This window comes from Medicago truncatula, chromosome 1, assembly GCF_003473485.1.
Source record: "Medicago truncatula cultivar Jemalong A17 chromosome 1, MtrunA17r5.0-ANR, whole genome shotgun sequence".
NCBI lineage: Eukaryota > Viridiplantae > Streptophyta > Magnoliopsida > Fabales > Fabaceae > Medicago > Medicago truncatula.
In genome coordinates, this window is record NC_053042.1 from 56,566,144 (window position 1) to 56,587,278 (window position 21,135).

The window sequence follows — 21,135 nt, forward strand, 5'->3', positions numbered from 1 at the left end:
AGCATCTAAAATAAGTAAATTTTAATAAAAAAAGTTTTGTAATCATTACTTTATCAAAAGTAATATGCAAGACCATCTCTCTAACATACGATATGAACTCTTAGAATTTCAAAAGTCAAAGATAAAAGTAACAAAAATCTACGACTAAACTCAAATTTTAAGCCTTTTTTGTTTTTTTTTTTCCTTTTTTAGATGAGCATTTTATAATGTTCTAAATATATTTGCAAAAATACACATTGACTTAATAATAAGAACTAAAATTGTGTGTAGTAAAATTTTATAGAGACGGAAATATATCCGTTTTTTAAGGGGGTGAAAAACAAAATTTGATATTTTGTTGGGACAAATTTTCTTTAACCCTAACTTACACGTTGCTGATAAAAATTATTACCTAAAAATATGTACTCCCTCCTCCTTTTCTATGTATAAGCAAAAGTGAGTAAAAAAATTATGAAACTTTTACGGTACACTCACAAAATGAGGTGTACCGGTACTTCTGCTTCTTAATTTTATAAATGAACGATCATTTTTTATGTAGTAAATAGCTATTTGTCAATATTTATATTTTATAGAACAACATTTCATAAGAAAAAACATCATTTAATTGTTTATAAGAATCATAATAACTTTTTTTACATATTATCGTAAAAAATAATGAATGTTCTCAATTATGAGCAATAAAAATTTAAAAAAATAAAAAATCATTTCGTTGACACTTTTGATGAATAAGATTTAGTTATTATAATTATAAATGCTAAAAAATAATATATTTTTTTAAAAAACAATTCATTTAACTATAAATTTAAAGAGTGAGTGTACCGGTACACTCAAATATAGTGGGTGTACCATAGGATTTGCCAAAAAATTAATATATTTAGTCCAAAATTTGAATCAAATACATCAATTTTATTTGATCAACTTTTACTTATAAATAGAAATGAAGTGTCTCAGAATGAGTCAAATACACTCAATTCATTCATTATTGAATAAGTAGGAAAAAAAAAAAAAAAGACATTGTTTTTAGGTAATGATTTTTATGTGCAAGAACAAAAAAAAATGAATTGTGTTCTTAAAGCAAATTTTATCCCATCCTTGTCCCGTTTGTGCTTTCAAACTAATTAAATTGTTTTGATTTTTCCTTGTTCAATTCAAAACCAAACCAAATCAATGAAACTTGATCACTATCAGACATCGTTTGAAAGTGAGCACCCTATACCAAAACCAAACCATTCTATTTTATTATTATTTCTTTCATTTCATTCTAAATTCATACTTTGATATTAAAAAATAGTTTACTAATGTATTTTTTAGTCATTATATATTATTGTTTTCATCGTAGCTAATTGGGAAAAAAAGTGAATTGTGGGAGGTGGGAAAAAGAAGGTAGTGTTGATCAGGAGGATCGAGGAAGGGCGCACGCACATTGTAACGGGTTGATTGAAGGCCCAACCCAACTCAAATCAACTTGTGTTATTATTAGGGCAACGCAACGCAAACTGAACGGTACGGTGAGAGAGTGTGAGTGAAGAAGGAAGAATGGGAAAGCGAAAAGGAAGGGAAAATAACGATGACAGAAGAAAGAAGAAGAAGAAGAAGACGGAAACAACAGGCTCCGAGCAACTGCGTTTCTTTGTGAATGAATTTCAATCTGCCAATGATGTTCAACTCTCTTCTATAGAGTTGGAATCCCTGAAAGCAGATAGTTCGATTTTGGAGCTATCAAATTCTCAAAATTCAAGAGATACAGATTTGGATGTGAAATTGTTAGGTGGAGATATTAAAGGTGCATTTGGGAATTGTTGGAGACAGGTGCTGTGTGAAAGTGAAGTCGTTGAAGGCAAAATCCCTCCCGGCAGCCCTTCCGTTCTGATTGTGTCTCCCTCTGCTTTAAGATCCATACACCTCTTAAAGGGTTTTCGCTTTATGACTAAACAATGCAGCGCTGTCAAGTTATTCTCTAAGCACATCAAACTTCAAGAACAGGTAGCTGTTTTCCTAGTTATTTATGGGACCTGACATTTACATACATTTCTATCCATAAATTGACTTTTCTTCTGCATTCATGTCCATGATTTCTCCTTTTATCTAATTCATCTGTTTTATTCATCAACCAATGCAGATTTCTTTGTTGAAAAACCGTGTTAACATTGCCAGTGGCACACCAAGCAGGTTGCTCGCTCATCTTACATCCTTTCATTTTCATTACTTAGATCAGTAGTCCTTCCTCAAGTACGATTTGTTTATTTATTTATATACTCTCAACCAATCAAATGCAGGATAAAGAAGCTCATCGACGTTGAGGCATTAGGCCTTTCAAGGTTACAGGTACTTGTGCTTGACATGCATCCTGATGTAAAGGGCTATTCCTTGTTTACCCTTCCACAAGTCAGGTGTGCTTCTCTTTCTTCCCCTTATCTATTCTGTTTGGATTCTCTTACTGGAGCAGCTTATCTACTGGCATAATTTTTGTGTGACTGTTTCGGAGAACTTATGGAAAAAGCTTATGACATTTTTCTTAAGTTGTTTATCCTCCTGGTTTCAATTCTTTAAAACTTTATTTGATCTTTTGCTATAGAAATAAGTTGTTTATCCTCCTGGTTTCAATTCTTTAAAACTTAAATATCTCTAATTACATTCAAATTATCACCATTTTTGTGAAGCTAAACTCATTGATGTTACACAAAATAACTGGCTGGCAGGGATGAATTCTGGGACCTGTTCAAGAATTATTTTTATCAACCGATGATCAAGGGTGATCTGCGCATCTGTCTCTACGGTCCATATCAGCTGGCTGCTTGTTCAAATGGCAAAAAAAAGGATATATGACGCTAATCATACTTGTCTTGTTTTAGGGTTGTATACTGAAAATATCTTATATTAACATTCCATTATCTTTAAATGACATCCATTTTTTATGAAACGGAATGTTTTTACTGTTAGTACCGTATGATTGAAGTTAAATTTGTCCACACGACTAGAGTGTGTTGCCGTTAAAAAGTTGAAGTGTATCAGGATTATTTTTACTACTCTAACGGACCTTGTTTACATCAAGAGACAATATTACTTCAATAAAACATTTACCGTGCATTATACCGTTGATTTTTAGCGGAAAAAGACCAATGATTGTTTCAACCATGATTCAAACTTGGTTCTCTCAAACGATTTTTGTTTGGTTCTTGTTCTTTTTTTTTTTTGTTTTTTTTTTTCCTTTTGGAATTGTGCTTACCTACCGGAGTGTTTGTGCTTCATTAGTATCAAAGTTTGCCTTGTTGCCTTGATCCCAAACGAAGGGCACCAAAAGACAAACTCCATGGATTGTTGTATGCTTAAGCAATGGAGCTTTCATATTGTGAGTTCACAAAGAAGGACATGACAAAATGGCTATTTGATGGAGTAGGCGATCTTCAATATCGGGTCTAACTATATACAAAACAAAAGTACACAGCAAGATTGCCTCCAATTTAGTATTCTATTATAAGGATGCGTCAGTTGACAAGTGAGTTAGGTGTTGTATCATGCACCACTTTTATCTATCGTTAGATTGAACTTTCTATTGTATTTTTCTTCTTCCATCCTAATTTCCAATTGCTCGATAACTTTACAATTCCATAGCATACTAATTGCCACGCATGAATATTTTTCTCCAACGGTTTTTGTATTGGACGTAGAACTTGAATTTGATGGGACTAGGATTGCCTGTTGCAATAAAGCACGCAGTTTGTTGATTTACATCTTGGCCGTTAATTATAGATTGAACGGTTCATATTAATGCCTTTACAAAATATTTTAAACAATTTTGACATATTAGATCACACGGTTTTTTATATGTTACATTATTATTCTGTTGTAAGTTGCAACGGTAGAAAATCCAAATCTAATTTGATGCCTGTTTGTTCCATTTAGATAATAAAAAAATTTATAAAAAAAAAATCAAATGGCTTTACAATTGGGTCTAGAATTTGATGGGATTTTTCATACAGAAACCCTCAAACACGTTTTATTATAAAACATCAGATACGGAAGATTCAATTTAAATATTTTCAGGGTTTCTGAGATAAAAAAAAAAATAGCACATTTTATTTTGGATAAATAAAATCCTTAAGAAGCTAGAAAGAGAGAAATCGACTTTAGTGGTGATTTTTCGGAAACAATGAAATGGGGTAGGAAATGTACATGTTGGGTTGTTGACTCGTATATTGGTTGTTTTTATTTCAAGGGTGGTGGAAGGGATGGCTGCTGAGGTGTTTGTCAATTGATATGTAGGAGGAGGTGGGACACACTCGTCGTAGAATAGGGCATGTAATACTTGTGCATTCACTTCATACCGCTCAATCCAACAATTCATAAAGCTTGTGCATTCACTTCTTCTTCTTCTTTTTTTTTTAGCAATGACACTTTAATCACTTCTTTTTTAAGGAGACACTTGAATCACTTGTTCATCATATTAGAAAGAGCCATATTTTTAAGTTGAATTTATTAGGAGTACTTTTGAACCTCAGATATGATAAACGTATCATAAAATAAAGTTGTGTTATTTTGACACAAGTTTGACATTGAATTTTGACATGAAATTTTAATTAAATATACGGCTAATCACATTAATAAGATGCTTAATAAATATATAAAAGTGTTACAACTTTAAATATTAACCAAAATTTTGAATATCATTAACTACAATTTTTATATTTTTTTTTGTTACAACTACAATTTTTATATTTAAACATGTAAACATTTTATATTATTTATATTTTTTAAACGTTTAAAAATCATGTATATTTTTTACCCAAAAAAAATTCATGTATATTTGAACACATTTTAAATGACTAATTAATTGATATATGTATATTTAAGCATCTAAACATTGTGGTTAATTGTGTCACTTTGTTATATCTATTAATCATTGAAAGAACGTAATTAACCTCAAATTCCTCTCAAAAAATATATTTAACTTCATATTTGAACTATGTTAATCATCCAAATTGATGTCAAATTTTTTAGTCAAAATATCATTTCTCGAAAAAACATATCCAACATGGAAGATTTCATTCATTTACAAATACTTTAGAAGAGCTTATGAAAATAGCTTACGCCGTTTCCATAATTTGTTTTCAACTTATTTCCACAACTTCTCTAGGATAGCTTGCGGAAAAAGTTTACTTTATTTCCTCATTTTTAATAGAAATAACGTATTCATACACTTGTATGAATACGCTCTTATGCTACAAGCCTTAATTTAGCTGCTTATCCAATCAAAGCCTTGATCAGAAATGGAGCTGAAATCTCAACGGTGGCTTCTTCCAATTAAGTACTAAGACCAACTATGACAAGGTCACATCACATGATTGAATAAAATACTGAGACCAATCACAAGGATATATCTTTAACATAGACACCCAATGATATAGATCAAACCATCCATTGTGTATTAATATCATACATTATCCTGTATTTTATTGATCGAAACTCGCCACTATTTAATATTTATACTATCAACAATAACTAAGCATAATCACTACTTTGAAGTGAAAATATGAAGGGGAAAATCCCTTGGTGATTTTTTTTACCCTACCCACCGAAAGCTAGCTAAATCATACATGAACTGATTGCCTCATCCACTTTGTAGCCGACCACTTCTCCCCGGCAAGTACCGGGCATCCTCCATGCACACTATCCGGATCTGACTGTCCATCCAGTCCCTGATAATACCAAGCAGATAAGAATTACTATCTTAAAACCATATAACAAGTTTTCTAGAATATTAACGAAAACTGCTATTTTGTAATCCAGATGAATGATTTCCTTCAAAGGCAAAGTTATACTAACCATACTCCAGAAAAGCACAGCATTTCCTTTAACTGGTTTCACACATAAACCTTTGGTTAATTTCCCACCACAGCTACATTCATCTGAACCAGCCTGAAACACATTGCATTCTATCAATAGCAGCCTTGAGTGTAGTCAAAATGTCCAACTAGAGTGTTTGATAATACTATCACATCACATAGTAGATAGCTAACACTTGCATTTTACACATTGGGCATGTTTCTCAGGTTATGGGCAAATCCAAGAAGGAATCTTGCGATTAGGAATGTCTTACCCCCGGAGATTGATTTAAATTGCATTTGGTGTACGATGGGGGTTGAAACATCCACACACTTATTCCTACATTGCGAGTTGGCGTGGAATGTTTAGTTGTTATTAATGAAGTGGTTTGGTATGAATTTCATCATTCCACCAAAGTTGTTTATCCATTGGAAGTGTTGGAGTGGTGGGGGGTTAACTAATAAGAAAATCCGGAAAAGGAGGTGGATGGAGTGGCACGCGGCTATTTGGATTATTTGGAAAGCGAGAAATGACCGGATTTTTAATAACATAACAAAAGGGGTGGAAGATTTGGTGGAGGAGATTAAGGTTTTATTGCGAAGAATGAAAATTCCGGCTTGTATGTTTTATGAATGGTAGTGGAACCCGAGTGATTGTCTTTTGAGGTAATGAGGTATTTTTTCTGGGATGCTGGCAGGTGCTGTGGGTTGGATTTGTGAAGCTGCTGTTATGATGAGTTTTCCTTGTCATTTTGAGGTTGTTCTGTGCTGCTGTTGTATTGTGCTTGGGCAGCTGGGTGTTTTTGTGTTGCTGTCCGGTTTTGACAGGTGCAGACAGCAGTGGGCTGTGTGTTGTTCTATCTATTTTGAGGTGTGTACTTTAGTGTGTTGTTGTTGGGTTCTTGATTACGAGACTGTTTTGAGGTTCTATGGGGTGTTTTTTTCTCCCGAATATCGTAGCTTATGTATTACCTTGTTTCATGCTAACCTAGCATATTTCATGCGGGTTATGCTCTAATAATATTTGCTGATTAAAAAAATAAAATAAAAAAAAGGAAGACACGAGCTCTAAAAATAGCATATGTACATAACTAGAGTGAGCATTAAAACATAATAATTAGTATCAATGCATCATAATCATTCAGCATTCCATTCTACTTGTTATCTAAAGATGTGAAAATGATAGTTTTCAAAAAGGAGAAGCTTACCGATGGGAAATGTGTTTCCCCTCCCTCAACATTGTCACCTAAATACATAAGCATTGTAGCTATTCGCTGGCCACCACGCTTCAAATTGAACTGTAAGCAAACAGAAAGGGTTGCAATTGAGGTGATTGTAGAAAGAATCTATAAGAATGAATGAATGGAAAATAGAGAGAGAAGTGACTCACAGTATCAGAAAAATAGTCATGATGAGGTCTGTAATACTGATTCTTCTCATACCTGAGGACTTGCATGAGCTCACCATTTTCAATTGGAATTTGAGAGTAGACAGAAATTCTTTTTTCAATTGCATGTATCATAGGATATTTTCTCTCTTCATGACTCAAAAACATACCAGAACTTGTTCTGACATCACTCTTGATTCCTTTTCCTGTATTTGCATCGACGACAGTTGAAATTTTAAGACGAGGGAGGGCAACTCCCCTAAGATAATCGCATTCCTCGTAGCTGAGGAAGTTATGAAGTAAAATAATTCGTGGAGACCAACTAAGGACTTCAGGTTTGACATATCCAAGGCGTAAGATTTGTGCTTCTTTGTCATTATTATTATTCCAATAAGTATAACCTCTGGGGAGTAGTGATCTTGTTGTTGTTGTTGTTGTAAATGGTTCTTCTAGTTCTAATCTGCGTATGAATGCCAATTGAGAGAGAGCACCTGCAATTGCAATCACAATCACAATCACAAATTGAATCGATTCGAAGAAGAAGAAATAAAATTACATACCAATAATCATTCCGATTGTGACGAAAGTGAGAAGTCCGAACACAATCTTCATCGCCGGAGGACTCATCGATTCGATTCATTCACTCAAATCCAGTCAGTCAATCTCTTTCTTTTTTACTTCATTTCTTTCCTTTCATTCATTTTCCCAAGCTCTCTCTCTCTCTCTCTACTCCTTTTTCTTTTTCTTTTTCTTTTTCTTTTCTTTTCTTTTCTTTTTTCTACAAAGAAATAAATAATATTCAATCTTGTTATGAATATAAGAAAAGTCGATGTCCATATATATTTCTTAATGACATCGTATTAATTATTTTTTAAGTCACATATATTTGAATTTTTTATTTTTTTTTAAGAACATATCTGTACTTATTCTTTAAGGTCTATTTGGTACCAAATTAAACATGTGTTTGGTTCGTAAGGGAATGGGAGGGATTTAAAAATTATTTTATTGTTTACCCTTAAACTTAATTAAATAAAGATAATAAAGTAACGAAACAATAATGATGTAATCGATCTTGTAAAAAAAATAATGATGTAATCGATAACAACAAGATGTAGACGATGTAATAATGGATTAGTAATAGAATTATTACAAAAAAATTAAGTTGTTAATAATATGGAATAAAATTGTTACAAGGATAATATAACCTAATAACAATAGAAATTGTACAATTTGTCAAAAAAACCAATAAAAATTGTTACAAGATCATATAATTATAATAATAATAATAATAATAATAATAATAATAATAATAATAATAATAAGTTTCCGTCAAAAAAATAATAATAATAAGTTGTTTCAAAGATAATATAACATAACAGTAATAATAAATGTTGTTATAAGGATAATATTGAGATTTTAAATTAATCTAAGGATAATTTTGGTAGTGCAATAAAATTTGCTCTTCTCCTCTTCTAAAAATTGAGCTAGATACTTTAAATTAAAAATATTCCCTCCCCTCCAAAACTCTTGAACCAAACGGACCCTTAGGTACTTAACTCTTAAGGTAACATAATTGTACATCACATGTGAGAATATTATAATGAGTAAATAGTCAATTACCCCCCTGAAATTGTAAGTTTCGTCAATTACCCCCTTAAAATTAACAAAATGTCAATTACCCCCTTGAAATTGCACAATGTTAATCAATTTACCCCCTCCGTCAAATTTTTCTGTTAGTCAACATGACGTTTTGCAAATACCCCCTGAAGTTTTACACTTATGTGCAAAATGCCCCCCGAACTTGAAAATTTATATGTTTTTTTCTTATCCTTAACTCAAAGATATTAAAGACAAGCAATTAGTCAATTACCCCCCTGAAATTGTAAGTTTCGTCAATTACCCCCTTGAAATTAACAAAACGTCAATTACCCCTATGAAATTGCACAACGTTAATCAATTTACCCCATCCGTCAAATTCTTCTGTCAGTGAACATGAAGTTTTGCAAATACCCCCCTGAAGTTTTGCACTTATGTGCAAAATGCCCCCAAACTTAAAAATTTATATGTTTTTTTTCTTATCTTGATTCAAAATATATTAAAGACAAACAATTAACAGTTAACTTTAATATTTAAGCTTAAAATAAGAATATATCCTCTAAAATAACGCATAATTAATAACTTCATATTACTTTAGTAAAATGCATGTTTCGTTCAATTTTTAAGATAGAATAATTTTATTCAAACTTATCTCAAGAAACTGCTATAATTAATTATTCATTAGGAATGAGTGTCTCTAGCTTACTTTGTTGTGAATTGGCGTATCTCTATCTAAATAAGTCATAATTTATGGAGAATTGAACAACCAAATGGCATAACATAAACAAAATAAAATAACAAACCCCTTTAAGAATAAAAGAGTCATGTAAAATATTAAAGTTAACTGTTAATTGCTTGTCTTTAATATCTTTGAGTTAAGGATAAGAAAAAAATATATAAATTTTCAAATTCAGAGAGCATTTTGCACATAAATGTAAAACTTCAGGGGGTATTTGCAAAACGTCATGTTGACTAACAGAAAAATTTGACGGAGGGGGTAAATTGATTAACATTGTGCAATTTGAGAGGGATAATTGACATTTTATTAATTTTAGGAGGGTAATTGACGAAACTTACAATTTTATAGGGTAATTGACTATTTAGTCATATTATAATTATATATGCTCTCTCTTCTTCTCTGCTTCTCTTTAATCTTGTAGTTATGATAACTGAACACACAATCTCAAACACAATACAACACCACATATGAAGTACGTATAATTTTTTTTCTCTCTTTATCTCTCTTCTCTCCCTCCCATCCATGTTGCATCCTTTCTCTGTCATCTTCTACCCACCCAGCAACCAACCAACCGCCGCTTCCTCTCCCCGGCTCCGGCACCACTACCCTCTAACATTATTCTTAGATCCATCTCAACCGTATACCATTTCCCTGTTGCTTAATACATCTATTACCATTTCTCTGTTTCTTCTTTCTCCTTCAACACAAGACTTTTCTCTCTTACACCATGTTTATTGTTCTTTCAACTAAATGAGCAACTCATAATTTTCATTGCCATACGATTAATTCTTTTCTATTTCTGAAATAATCATCCATAAATTCCATTAATGTCTACTTACTAAGACATGGCCGGTCACAAATAGTAGAACCAAACCTCAACTTTTGGTGAGGAAGGAAAGGTGATGTTCCAGAGAAGAAGAACAATTAGAGAGAGAAAGGGGAAACTGCGGTGAAAGGAGGAGGAAGAAGAGAGAAAATGACAAAATTGCACTTCCAATTAAAGTTGAAATGACATAAATACCCATGGTGTTTGTATTGTGTTTAAAAAAATGTGTTCAATTATCATTTCTGAGCTTACCAATTGAGATATGCAATTCTTCTTAATCTATTTTTTTTTATGTAAATAAGTTTTAATTTTATATCGATGATTATAGATTATACTTTTACAATTCCATCAATTGGAATCGATGTCGATTAAATCATTATTATATGAATTGTATTCTATTATTGTGTTTGTTTATTTCATATTAGTATTGCATAAGGATTCAATCTATAACACTTTTTTTAAGGGCCGGTGCATAGAATTTATATGTTATACTTATAGCGTCATGTCAATTTCAAGAAATTGCTGTTATCTTCAATCGATTTTAATTTTGGTTGTATGATACAAGTTTGGTTTTTTATCTATGTTTCCTTATTGTGATTTTTATACTGTGTTTCTTTGTGTTAGGAATGGTTTGTCTAATTCATGCATGGTTGAAGTCTTATTACTATTAATTATTGCTATAGTTTTTGTGTTCTTATGACTCAACTTTTTATTGTGTTAATGCGTATAAATTACAAACAATAATTTTTATAAAGTTTTGATTAAAAATATTTTGATTTGGAATGAAACTATAGATATAAATATTTTAAACTTTCATACCGTACCAAATCATATTTATCTTTTTTAATAACCCAACAATATAGAAAACCTCAGAAAAATATAGAAAAAATATATAAATACATATATTTTTGAACGATGCCAACAATATAGCATTTTTACGGATAAATTTATTTAATGATATAATCGAAAGTGATAAAGTCAGTTTAAAACATATGTTCCTTTTATATGTAGTATATAAAAGGGATTGTTATTATATTTATTATTACTTTAATTTATTTTTTTGGGTCAAGTAGCGCTCACGGGGATTACTTTAATTATTTTACTCCTGGAAGATATACTTTTAGATTATTATTTTGTCTCAAAAAAATTGTAACATGAAAAAAGTTATTGTACTCTATTCTTTCAATAAAATTGCACAAATGATTGGAAATTTATTTTACTCAATTTTTTTAATTAGTAAAATTTAAATCACCCGTGCATCTCAAGGTCCATGGTCTCGTAGAAATAGAATAGAATTCAATAATGAACGTGAGGTTGTATGTTGGAGCCACAAATTTGGCGTTGATGCGATGAGAGGGAGCAAAGCAAACAAATGGCATGGTTGTATCTCCAAACCCATTGGAGTGGAGAGGAGAGGAGGGAGAGAGGGAAAAGGAATCCAAACGCAAACACAGTTTAATATATCATTTTCTCTCTCTAGCAAATTGAATTGAATTAATAATAATAATGCGGTGGTTTTCGCACTTGGTGGCAAACATTCTTATTCTCTCCTTCTTCATGTTCCCAACAACAAATGCCGATGACAACAACGCCGCATGCAATCACGAAACGCAATTGGTAATTCTTACTTGTATTTTATTTTATTTTATTTCTAAGGAAGGATATGTAACTATTTGTTTTTATTTGTTACAGGTTAAAGTGAAGAATTGGGTTGATGGCAAAGAAGGCGACATGCTTAACGCTATGACCGCTAAATTTGGCTCTATTTTGCCTAAACTTGCCGATCAATCTCTCAAATCTCCTCTCATTTCTTCCATTCCCGCTGACTGTTGTTCTCCTTCAACTTCCAAGGTGCATTTCTTATTCATTTTTTCGAAATCTACTGTGCATTGCATCTTTTATCATCATTATTTTATTTAAATTTAAATAATTCCTATAAAAAAAATTCTTTCACCTTTATTCCCACAAAAAAATCTATCACCACTTTTGATCCTTGATTTTAAGTCAACACATTATGTTTAGTACATTATAAAATTATCTCTTGAAAACATTTATTTTTTTAACTAGGGATGAATTAAATATGAATTTTTGGGTGAGATTCTTATATATTCTAACCAAAATTGGTGATGGAAAACTTAAGAGGGACTAAAAGCCAAAGAAATTTTTTAGTGGAACTAAAACAAAATATTAAAATAGTTTTAGGGACTAAGAACATATTTAACCCCTTTTTTTTTTGCACTGCAGTTATCTGGATCAGTTGCTGTTTGTGTTCGTGGTAACTGCGACTACACAACTAAAGCTACATTATCACAGTCAGTGGGTGCTACTGCTGTGTTGATGATAAATGAGAGTAACTTCCCCACCCATACATCCCATTCATTTCACTCAAACGTATTTCATTTCGCATATTATATTGTCCATCTCAGCACCAAATCATATTTATCCTCATTTTCATGCCCTCGTTTTCTTCCAAACTATTAATTCTCCATGTTAAGTTATAGTTAAAAAATATATTAATCAATGAAGAACTAAATCTGTTAGCATTTCTATTTGCTAATTGGAAAGTACCTTACATTCCATGCAATTTGACTTGTTATATATATGTTCTTTTTAAATGTTTTTTATTTTCTCTCAGAGCTTGTTGAGATGGACTGCCCCAAGGATACTACAGAAAAAATAAACATTTCAATTCCAGTTGTCGAAGTAACAGAGGAAGTGATAGATAATCTCAACAAAATTTTGAAGTCTGGAAAAAAAGGTTGGGATTTCAATTTCTGAAACTTCTATTCGAATTTATATACCATTTGAAAAATACATATGCACTTATTTATCTATTATGTTGTCTCAATGTATATTATTTAGTTGTTGAATGTATAATTCTTTTAACCATGATAAGAAATATGAGAGAGAGAGAGGGGGGGGGGGGGGGGGGGGGGGGAGAGCACGTGGTTAATTGAACTAGTTGTGTCGAGACATGTATCTTGTAGCGAGTATATTATTTTCTTGTCTCTGATTCGTATGTGCTGAAGAATGAGGAGGAATCACACGAGCGCACACACACATACGAAAAGGGAATAGTCATGTTCATTATATTGCATGTGTCCTTTGTGTGGTTGATGAAACATATATTTCTATTAGATTCCTTTTTGCACGAGATTTACAATTGGTTGATTTTGAATTGCCCATTTCAGTGGAAGTTCTACTATATGCTCCAACTCGTCCAACTATAGATTTCTCTGTTGGATGTTTGTGGTTGATGTCTGTCGGAACAGTTATATGTGCTTCGTTATGGTCAGACTTAACTGCTCGTGATCAGCTTGATGAACGCTATAATGAATTATCTCCCAAGGTTTTTTCATGTAACCTTATATTTGTACTAGTTTATGATAGTTTCTTAAATATGTTATGGAGTGACTTTTAAATCATTTGGTATATCATGATGTAAAGTTACACTTTCATTTAACTAGTGTTTTAACGATGCTTAAATTGGAAATTTATAATCAATGAATTACCTCATCATGAATGCTACTATGCCTTTCCTTTCATCTTTGACTACCTTCTATATGATTAGACATCAATCATTGCAATCAGCTAACTATTAGGTCTTATACTAGAGTTATTATTCACCAAGCAAGTCTTATTCTCATCTTGTGTTCACCTAGTTTAATGATTGCAAGTTTATTTAGTTATTTTACTACTGAATCTTAAAGGATGTTAGTTTATATATGTGTGTTTCTTTTTTATTTTAGGGATCTTCCACTGCTGAAAGAGTGACAAATGATTCTGAAAACGAAATTGTTAACATAGATACAAAGGGGGCTATCATCTTTGTCATTACGGCTTCTACGTTTCTTGTGCTATTATTTTTCTTCATGTCATCTTGGTTTATCTGGATATTGATTGTACTTTTCTGCATTGGTGGTGTTGAGGTAAGGTAGCTTTATTTCATTGATTTTATCCCCCACACACACACATGTGTGCGCGCGCGGGGGTCTATATATATATATATATATATATATTTGTGTGAGTGTGTGCATGTTTATATGTATACGTGTATATGTGTATGTATTTCATGGTTTGCTCAAGGTATTGATTCCTTATCATTGTCTATGATCAAATTGATGTAACGATAAAAACTATAAGTGTATAATTCTAAATCAATAAACATAGAGACATACACCATTCAAATTATATTACATCGATTCTGTTGGATTTCAAAACTATTGGTGTATGTTTGAGAATATGTTCTTGGGTCTTGAAAGACTTTAAGAGCACAAATAAATATTTATACCATCACCTTGCGGATGAAAATAGGATATCATAAACTAATTACTCTCTCACCAATTAAACTACAAACATGAGGAAAGTTATTCGTATAATTGTTCAATCTTGCAAATTAAATAGCTAAGCTCTCTTAAACGATACAACTAGACAAATGGCTCCAAATACAACAAACAAATCATTGTACACAAATATTTGTCATCTCTGATTGATGAGAATGACAATGGTGAGAGACATTCAAGATTAATAGAAAGCGAAAAAGTTTTGGATTATTCTCTTCCTCAAGTTTGAACATGGCCCTTAGAGATCAACCAAACTTTCAGGCAGACAATCAACCCTTCCAAGTTTACTTATATTATACAAATCTGATTATTTTTTCATTCTAGTTGCATGGGAATTATTGTTTTCCATACATAGGGAATGAGAAACTTCACTATGTTCTTGAGTCTGTTTATAGTTGTATACGTTTTTTTTTTTCTTTCGAGAATATTTGTTTGCCTCTGACTCTATTTCTCCTTTTTTTTGTTGGATAGATTTTTCTTTACTATAAAAAATGTATCATATGAAATTAGTCAATTCAATTAATTTGGGTTTTAGTTTTTTCATAATTGCTTAACTCCTTTTTCATTAACTAAAGCATTTTTTTTTTCATTTCAAGGGGATGCATAATTGTATTGTAACTCTCACTTTAAGGTATAACATATGTCTTATTTCTTCTCATAAAAAGTAAAATATTTGTTCTTTTTTCATATTGTGTGCTTGTTAACTTTTCATTTGTTTTTCAAATTTATGAGCAGCAAACGTCCCAATTTTGGTCAGAAGACTGTGAATTTACCTATGTTTGGAGAGATTTCTATTTTCTCACTGGTGGTGTTGCTATTCTCTGTGGCATTTGCGATAATATGGGCTGCTACTCGACGAGAATCATTTTCATGGTTTGGCCAAGATGTTCTTGTAAGTGGAAGTTTCTAGTACCAATACAATTTCTATTATCATTGCAATTTATGCACTAAAACTTTAAGACAAAGAGACAAACTTTGGAATATATTACTCATATTGATAATTGTATGAGATTTAATTTGTTTTCTTTAAACATGTCATTAACCGACTCTAATTGATGAAACAAAACAAATCCATGATTTTTTTTCTTTTCAAAAACAAAGGCAAAAGTTGCACTGATTTTTAGTCGTAGGTTTAACTTTGTTGATGACTTCATACTTTCATTGATTTTCTTTTTTATACATTTCACCCTCTTGTCTACATACTTAAAAATGAACATGTTGACGTATGCACAAACACATATAGTGCATTTTTTCCAACAAAGTTTCTTGTGATTGTGTATTGTCATTGACAAACTTTATACGTTGCTTGATTCCATAACAAACTTTCTACAACAACGCATTGAAAAATGGTTTTTGTTGTCTCAATAATGATTTTTACAACTCACTCATGATAGAGATATTTATTGAATCTATTTGATTTTATTTGACATAATTCACTTGAAATACGATTTTATTCTTTACAGGGTATATGTTTAATGATAACAGTGTTGCAATTAGCTCGTTTGCCTAATATTAAGGTAGATGATTGACATTTTTTCTGTTAATAATTTTGATTTCGTATTTGTTTTTTTTTCTAACATTAGTTATAATTTTTTTTTTTTTTTTTATCATTTTCATGTGCATTTGATGTCTTAGGTCGCAACTGTACTCCTTTGTTGCGCATTTGTATATGACATCTTTTGGGTATTCATATCCCCGGTGATATTCCAGAAGAGTGTTATGATTACAGTAAGTCTTACTTTTTTATTTGTTTTGTTCTTTTTACCAGGATTGTTTATTTACATTTTGGACCTGAGTTCTCAAACTATAGCGTAACCAATTTTTTATTTTTTTTGCTTTCTTTTTTTAACTTTTTTTAATTTGATATTTGTTTTTCATCTTGCTATAAATATCTACATTTTCATGTTTCTTTCTAGATTTTCTTTGTGCCTCCTCTCTCTAATAAAAGTTATTTGTTACACCAAAGAAAAATGGTATATGTAGTTTAACGTTTTGTTATCTAGGTTGCTCGTGGTGACAAAGCAGGTGGTGAAGCAATTCCCATGCTTTTGAGATTTCCACGTCCTTCTGATCCTTGGGGTGGCTATGACATGATTGGATTTGGAGATATTCTATTTCCTGGTTTGCTTGTCTCCTTTACTCGTAGGTATTGCATTCCTTATTTAGTCAACATCTTATGCAGAAAATATGTAAACTTGATTGAAAACTTACACAAATAGATTTGAATAAAATAAAATTCAATTCAAATTCTTAATGATATTGTGCATCCATCATTTCAAAAATATTTTTAGTAAATATGGTGAAATCTCGCACCGTAGATTCCATCGCACCAGATAGTAAAACATACGATGTTGCCTAAGAAGTCTTGCCCTCCTCACTTCATACAATATTTTTAGTAACACAAGAAACGTTTTGGACTTATCAACCTTAGACCAAAAAATAAGTATATTGCCTTTATAGTTGAGGATCATTCTTATATTAAGTTTTTTATACTAAGGATCGTCCTTTCACTATACTTTCAAATTTATTCTATTACCCCATTTTGCATAACAATTCCATTTACAACTTTTATTTTCTCCATATTTTTTTCTTTACATACATTACTTGAGAAAATTGTAAGGTTGGATAACCTGCACTAAGTCACATAAAAGTCCAAGACAATACATATGTTAAAAAAAGACTTGCATATTTAGGAGGTTTTGGACTTCCAAATAGAGTTTTCCAAATAGAGTTGCCTATATAAGTTATATCTTACAACAACAACAATCTCATCAGGTGGTATCGGTTACATGAATCAAATTACACTATAAAGTTCTATCATAAATCGTAGTTGGATTCAACTCATTAACCTCTAAATCTTTTATAATAATTACTCTTATAATTTTCCTAAGTCTTCCTATACCTCTTATGACCTGACTCATCCATCAAATTTTTATCTACCTCTTCCTATAGTTACCTATAGAAGTATCTTATAAGGTTTAATTAAAATGGAACAAAACTACTATTTTATTTGACTTCTAATGTATCTAGTAGGAATAATATTAACCACTAAAATGGAGAACTATGGAATAAGAACGATTGTGAAAGTAAAAAGGGAGTTCATAAATGACGGAGAAGAAATACACAATAATTTTTTCACACACATGCCAACAATATGTTTTTTTTCTCACATGTATATATCACATCCATTGCTTCCATTTTTTAGTTATTTGGTCTCGGTCTACTTCCCCTTCTATTTGCTTGTATTCTCGGATCTCTAACACAATTTTCTTCCTCGTTACAATTTTTTAGTTATTTAGTTATTTGTTTGTGATCAACATGGATCACATATATTTAACAACAAGTTGGAAATATATTTAATTATTTTTGAACTTGCTAGCTTGTTGTCGTTTGGATTGATATTCTTGCATAAGCATGATGATTACATGTGATAAAATATCTTTTTAATATTTTTTGGATCATTACACATGTCTTATTTGAATGTGGTTTGGTTGTGTATTGATTTGTGTTCTAAAGTGTGGAGGTCCATGGTCCAGACTCCAGAGCATCAGACCAATGGACTAAAAACTCCACCTTTTATAATCACCTTAGTTTATATTGATCCAACATATGTAGGTCCATGGTCAAAACAAGAATCTTCTTAATTTTACTTGTTTGTAGCCTCGGTGGTAGTCTTTTTTTTTTTCCTTCCTTTTTAGGGGTTGTTTTTAACGAGGCCAGTCTGCTTGGCTGTATACACCATCCCTTCCTTTTTCTAATTGTTGTTGAGTCTCAAATCTTAGTTGAAATTATAGTTTGTTTTAGATCATGGACATGTCTAATATACCAACTGAGTTATTGCATATGTTCAAATACAATGTGATATGACAGTGTATTAGTTTCCATTCTTAAGTATGGAGGACCATGATAAAAAATAAAATAAAAACTATAACCAATGGATTCAACTCTACACCACTTATAAACACCTTAGTTATTCTAATGTCCAACAATATCTATGTTTTTTTTCTCTCTCAATGTGCCTTATAGAAGATGTTTTGTTTTTAATGTATTTGTTATGGCTTTTGATGGTCTCTCAGATTCGACAAAGATAATAAGAAGGGGGTATTTGAAGGATATTTTATTTGGCTGGTAATTGGCTATGGCTTTGGTAAGTGCTTTTGTAGTTGTAATACACTATTTTTTTCTTCATTCGTGTGTATCTGTATTAAAGGAAAACAATAAAAACTCATGGACACTACTACTCTTTGAACTAATAGTGTTTAATATTTTTATTGAAGTTCTATTAATGATTATCTTAAAGATACACTAGTTAATAAGGTAATATTAATATTTCATCCGGTCTTAAATATAAGCAAATTTAGTTTTTTAGATTCATTCAATTAATGATGTATGTGGACCATATTATGGACCACATACATCATTAATTGAATGAATATGGTCCACATACATCATTAATTGAATGAACCTAAAAAGTCAAATTTACTTATATTTAGGACCGGAGGGAGTATTAATAATGTTGTCAACTAATTAAAAAGGTAAATTTCAAATGATTATGTGTTGTCTATATCATACACAAACTTTTATTCTCACTAAATACGTGTATGCATGTGTTTTAAAGATATTAAATAGCTAGTTAAAAAATAAATTATTAATATTGATAATGTTGTCAACTAATTAGAAAAATAAATATCAAATGATTTTGTAAGTTCTATATCAAATGCGCACTTTTATTTTTACCTCTTGTACATTCGATGATGGGATTTAATGACATTTATTAAACATTTGTTGGTTAGAGTTGCTAACAATTTTATGCTAATGCAATAACCCCATGCTTAAGTATGAAACAAATTTGCTTGATGTTTATCATGTGTTCATTATTCATGACTTGCTTAAGCATTAAAACTAATGATTATATTCAGGACACTTGTTTTTGAAATTCTAGATTTTCTATTTAATTGGTCAATAATTTATACTTACTTGTACTATTTACAAAAGTTGATGCATTTTGAGGTTATGAAAGATTGTATGTTTCTTGTATCAGGCCTCTTTTTAACATATTTGGGATTATATATGATGAATGGTCATGGACAACCTGCCCTACTCTACCTTGTTCCATGTACGCTAGGTAACTAATTTTGCATTTTAGATTAGATACTGTGATTCTCATTAGTTAGCTTGTCTAATATTGAATTGCTATCAAATTAAATTGAACAGGAGTCACTGTGATATTGGGATGCATTAGAGGTGAGATGAAGTCTCTTTGGAATTGTAATGCAGACTCAAGTTCATCTAGCGAGCCTACAAAAGTTTGAATCATCACGTTGTTCAATGAAACTGGGAAAATGATCAAAGATACATCGATATAAAACTTAATGACATGTGAATTATTCAATGGGTATGGGAAAATTACCAGGTGTACAGGTTACTCCATTCTTGGGCTTTCATGAATATCTCTTGTAATTAATAATAATTAATCAATGAAAATTAACTTTCTTTCTTTGTCTCTTCGTACTCTCATTTCAGATAAATGCTTCGTAATTTTTGCGAGAAAGAAGGAAAATAAAATGTTTTTAAGTTTACCATTGTTTCTCTCGGAGTATTATAACCCATTGAACTGATTGTTTTTGGCTAAAAAACATTGATCCCTATTTAAATTTGGGTTAATAGTGCTTTTCACTATAGTAATATATGTTATTTCCGGTTTTCGCCCCTATAAAATTTTCGGTTTGATTTGCATCCTCATAAAATAAAATAAAAAATCCTGAAAAACACCCCTAATAGGCCATTTTTAAAATTTTTTTTAACAAATTTTGGTTTTTGAATGACCTATTAAGGGTGTTTTCCGAAAAACTGTGTTGATTAGGCTAACAGAATGCTGACCTAGACATGCCACATAGACATTTCAAGTGACATGGCTGTCATGTGGTAAATGACATGTTTTTGGTCCCTATAAAATTGGGACCTTTTAAGTTTAGTCCTTACTTAATTTTAATAGTGCTTTTAGTCTATATAAAAAAATTATGCACTCAGTTTTAGTCCCTACTAAATCTAAATTTGTTTAGTTATGCTTTTAGATTTTCAACAATTTTTTGCATAAGTGTTAAGAACATTACGAAAAGTTCATTTACCAAAAGTATCTCAAAATTTTATTTCGACGTCCAGATTTTTGTTACTTTTATTTTGAACTTTTGTCTTTTAAAAAAATTCATATTTAATTTATTTCATGTTAAAAAATTCTAAATTTTAGTAAACGAATATTTTGTAATGTTCTAAACTTGTACAAAAAAAATCATTGAAAAATTTAAGAGTTTTTAGAAGAGCATCGCCGGCGTGAATGAGGTGGTGAAAAATCCAAACTCTCTCCTCCTACTCTTTTCACCACCTCCTTCACGCAGACGATGCTCTTCTAACCTTCGCCTGCA

The 21,135-nt window shown here is 31.1% G+C and overlaps 3 protein-coding genes across 6 annotated transcripts; 2 read left to right on the forward strand and 1 right to left on the reverse strand.

Annotated features, from left to right (window-relative positions):
* The first annotated feature begins 1,490 nt into the window (after nucleotides 1-1,490).
* On the forward strand, nucleotides 1,491-3,090 carry LOC11419595 (protein CMSS1). Its single transcript, XM_003592804.4, has 4 exons — nucleotides 1,491-1,983; nucleotides 2,120-2,169; nucleotides 2,277-2,390; nucleotides 2,700-3,090. The coding sequence occupies exons 1-4, from the start codon at nucleotides 1,537-1,539 to the stop codon at nucleotides 2,824-2,826; spliced, it is 738 nt and encodes a 245-aa protein (XP_003592852.1). The 5' UTR covers nucleotides 1,491-1,536; the 3' UTR covers nucleotides 2,827-3,090.
* Nucleotides 3,091-5,375: 2,285 nt separating this feature from the next.
* On the reverse strand, nucleotides 5,376-7,967 carry LOC11440759 (prolyl 4-hydroxylase 1). Its single transcript, XM_003592803.4, has 5 exons — nucleotides 7,770-7,967; nucleotides 7,213-7,700; nucleotides 7,031-7,120; nucleotides 5,824-5,916; nucleotides 5,376-5,696 (listed from the first exon to the last, which is right to left on the reverse strand). The coding sequence occupies exons 1-5, from the start codon at nucleotides 7,834-7,836 to the stop codon at nucleotides 5,589-5,591; spliced, it is 846 nt and encodes a 281-aa protein (XP_003592851.1). The 5' UTR covers nucleotides 7,837-7,967; the 3' UTR covers nucleotides 5,376-5,588.
* A 3,311-nt stretch (nucleotides 7,968-11,278) lies between these two features.
* LOC25485756 (signal peptide peptidase-like 5) lies at nucleotides 11,279-20,212 on the forward strand. 4 transcript variants are annotated; one of them, XR_003007993.2, is made up of 14 exons: nucleotides 11,279-11,987; nucleotides 12,063-12,221; nucleotides 12,615-12,720; nucleotides 13,006-13,128; nucleotides 13,562-13,719; nucleotides 14,120-14,299; nucleotides 15,310-15,344; nucleotides 15,449-15,605; nucleotides 16,177-16,230; nucleotides 16,349-16,441; nucleotides 16,717-16,855; nucleotides 18,790-18,860; nucleotides 19,755-19,829; nucleotides 19,928-19,987. XR_003007993.2 is itself a non-coding variant. In XM_024773354.2 (14 exons), coding segments are annotated over exons 1-14 (1,467 nt in total). In that variant the 5' UTR covers nucleotides 11,280-11,876; the 3' UTR covers nucleotides 19,930-20,212. The 4 variants fall into 4 exon arrangements, 2 of the variants coding, with proteins under 2 accessions (XP_024629122.1, XP_013470513.1); XR_003007992.2 differs by having other exon boundaries at nucleotides 19,755-19,838; nucleotides 19,928-19,977; XM_024773354.2 differs by having other exon boundaries at nucleotides 11,280-11,987; nucleotides 16,717-16,859; nucleotides 19,928-20,212.
* The last annotated feature ends 923 nt before the right edge of the window (nucleotides 20,213-21,135 follow it).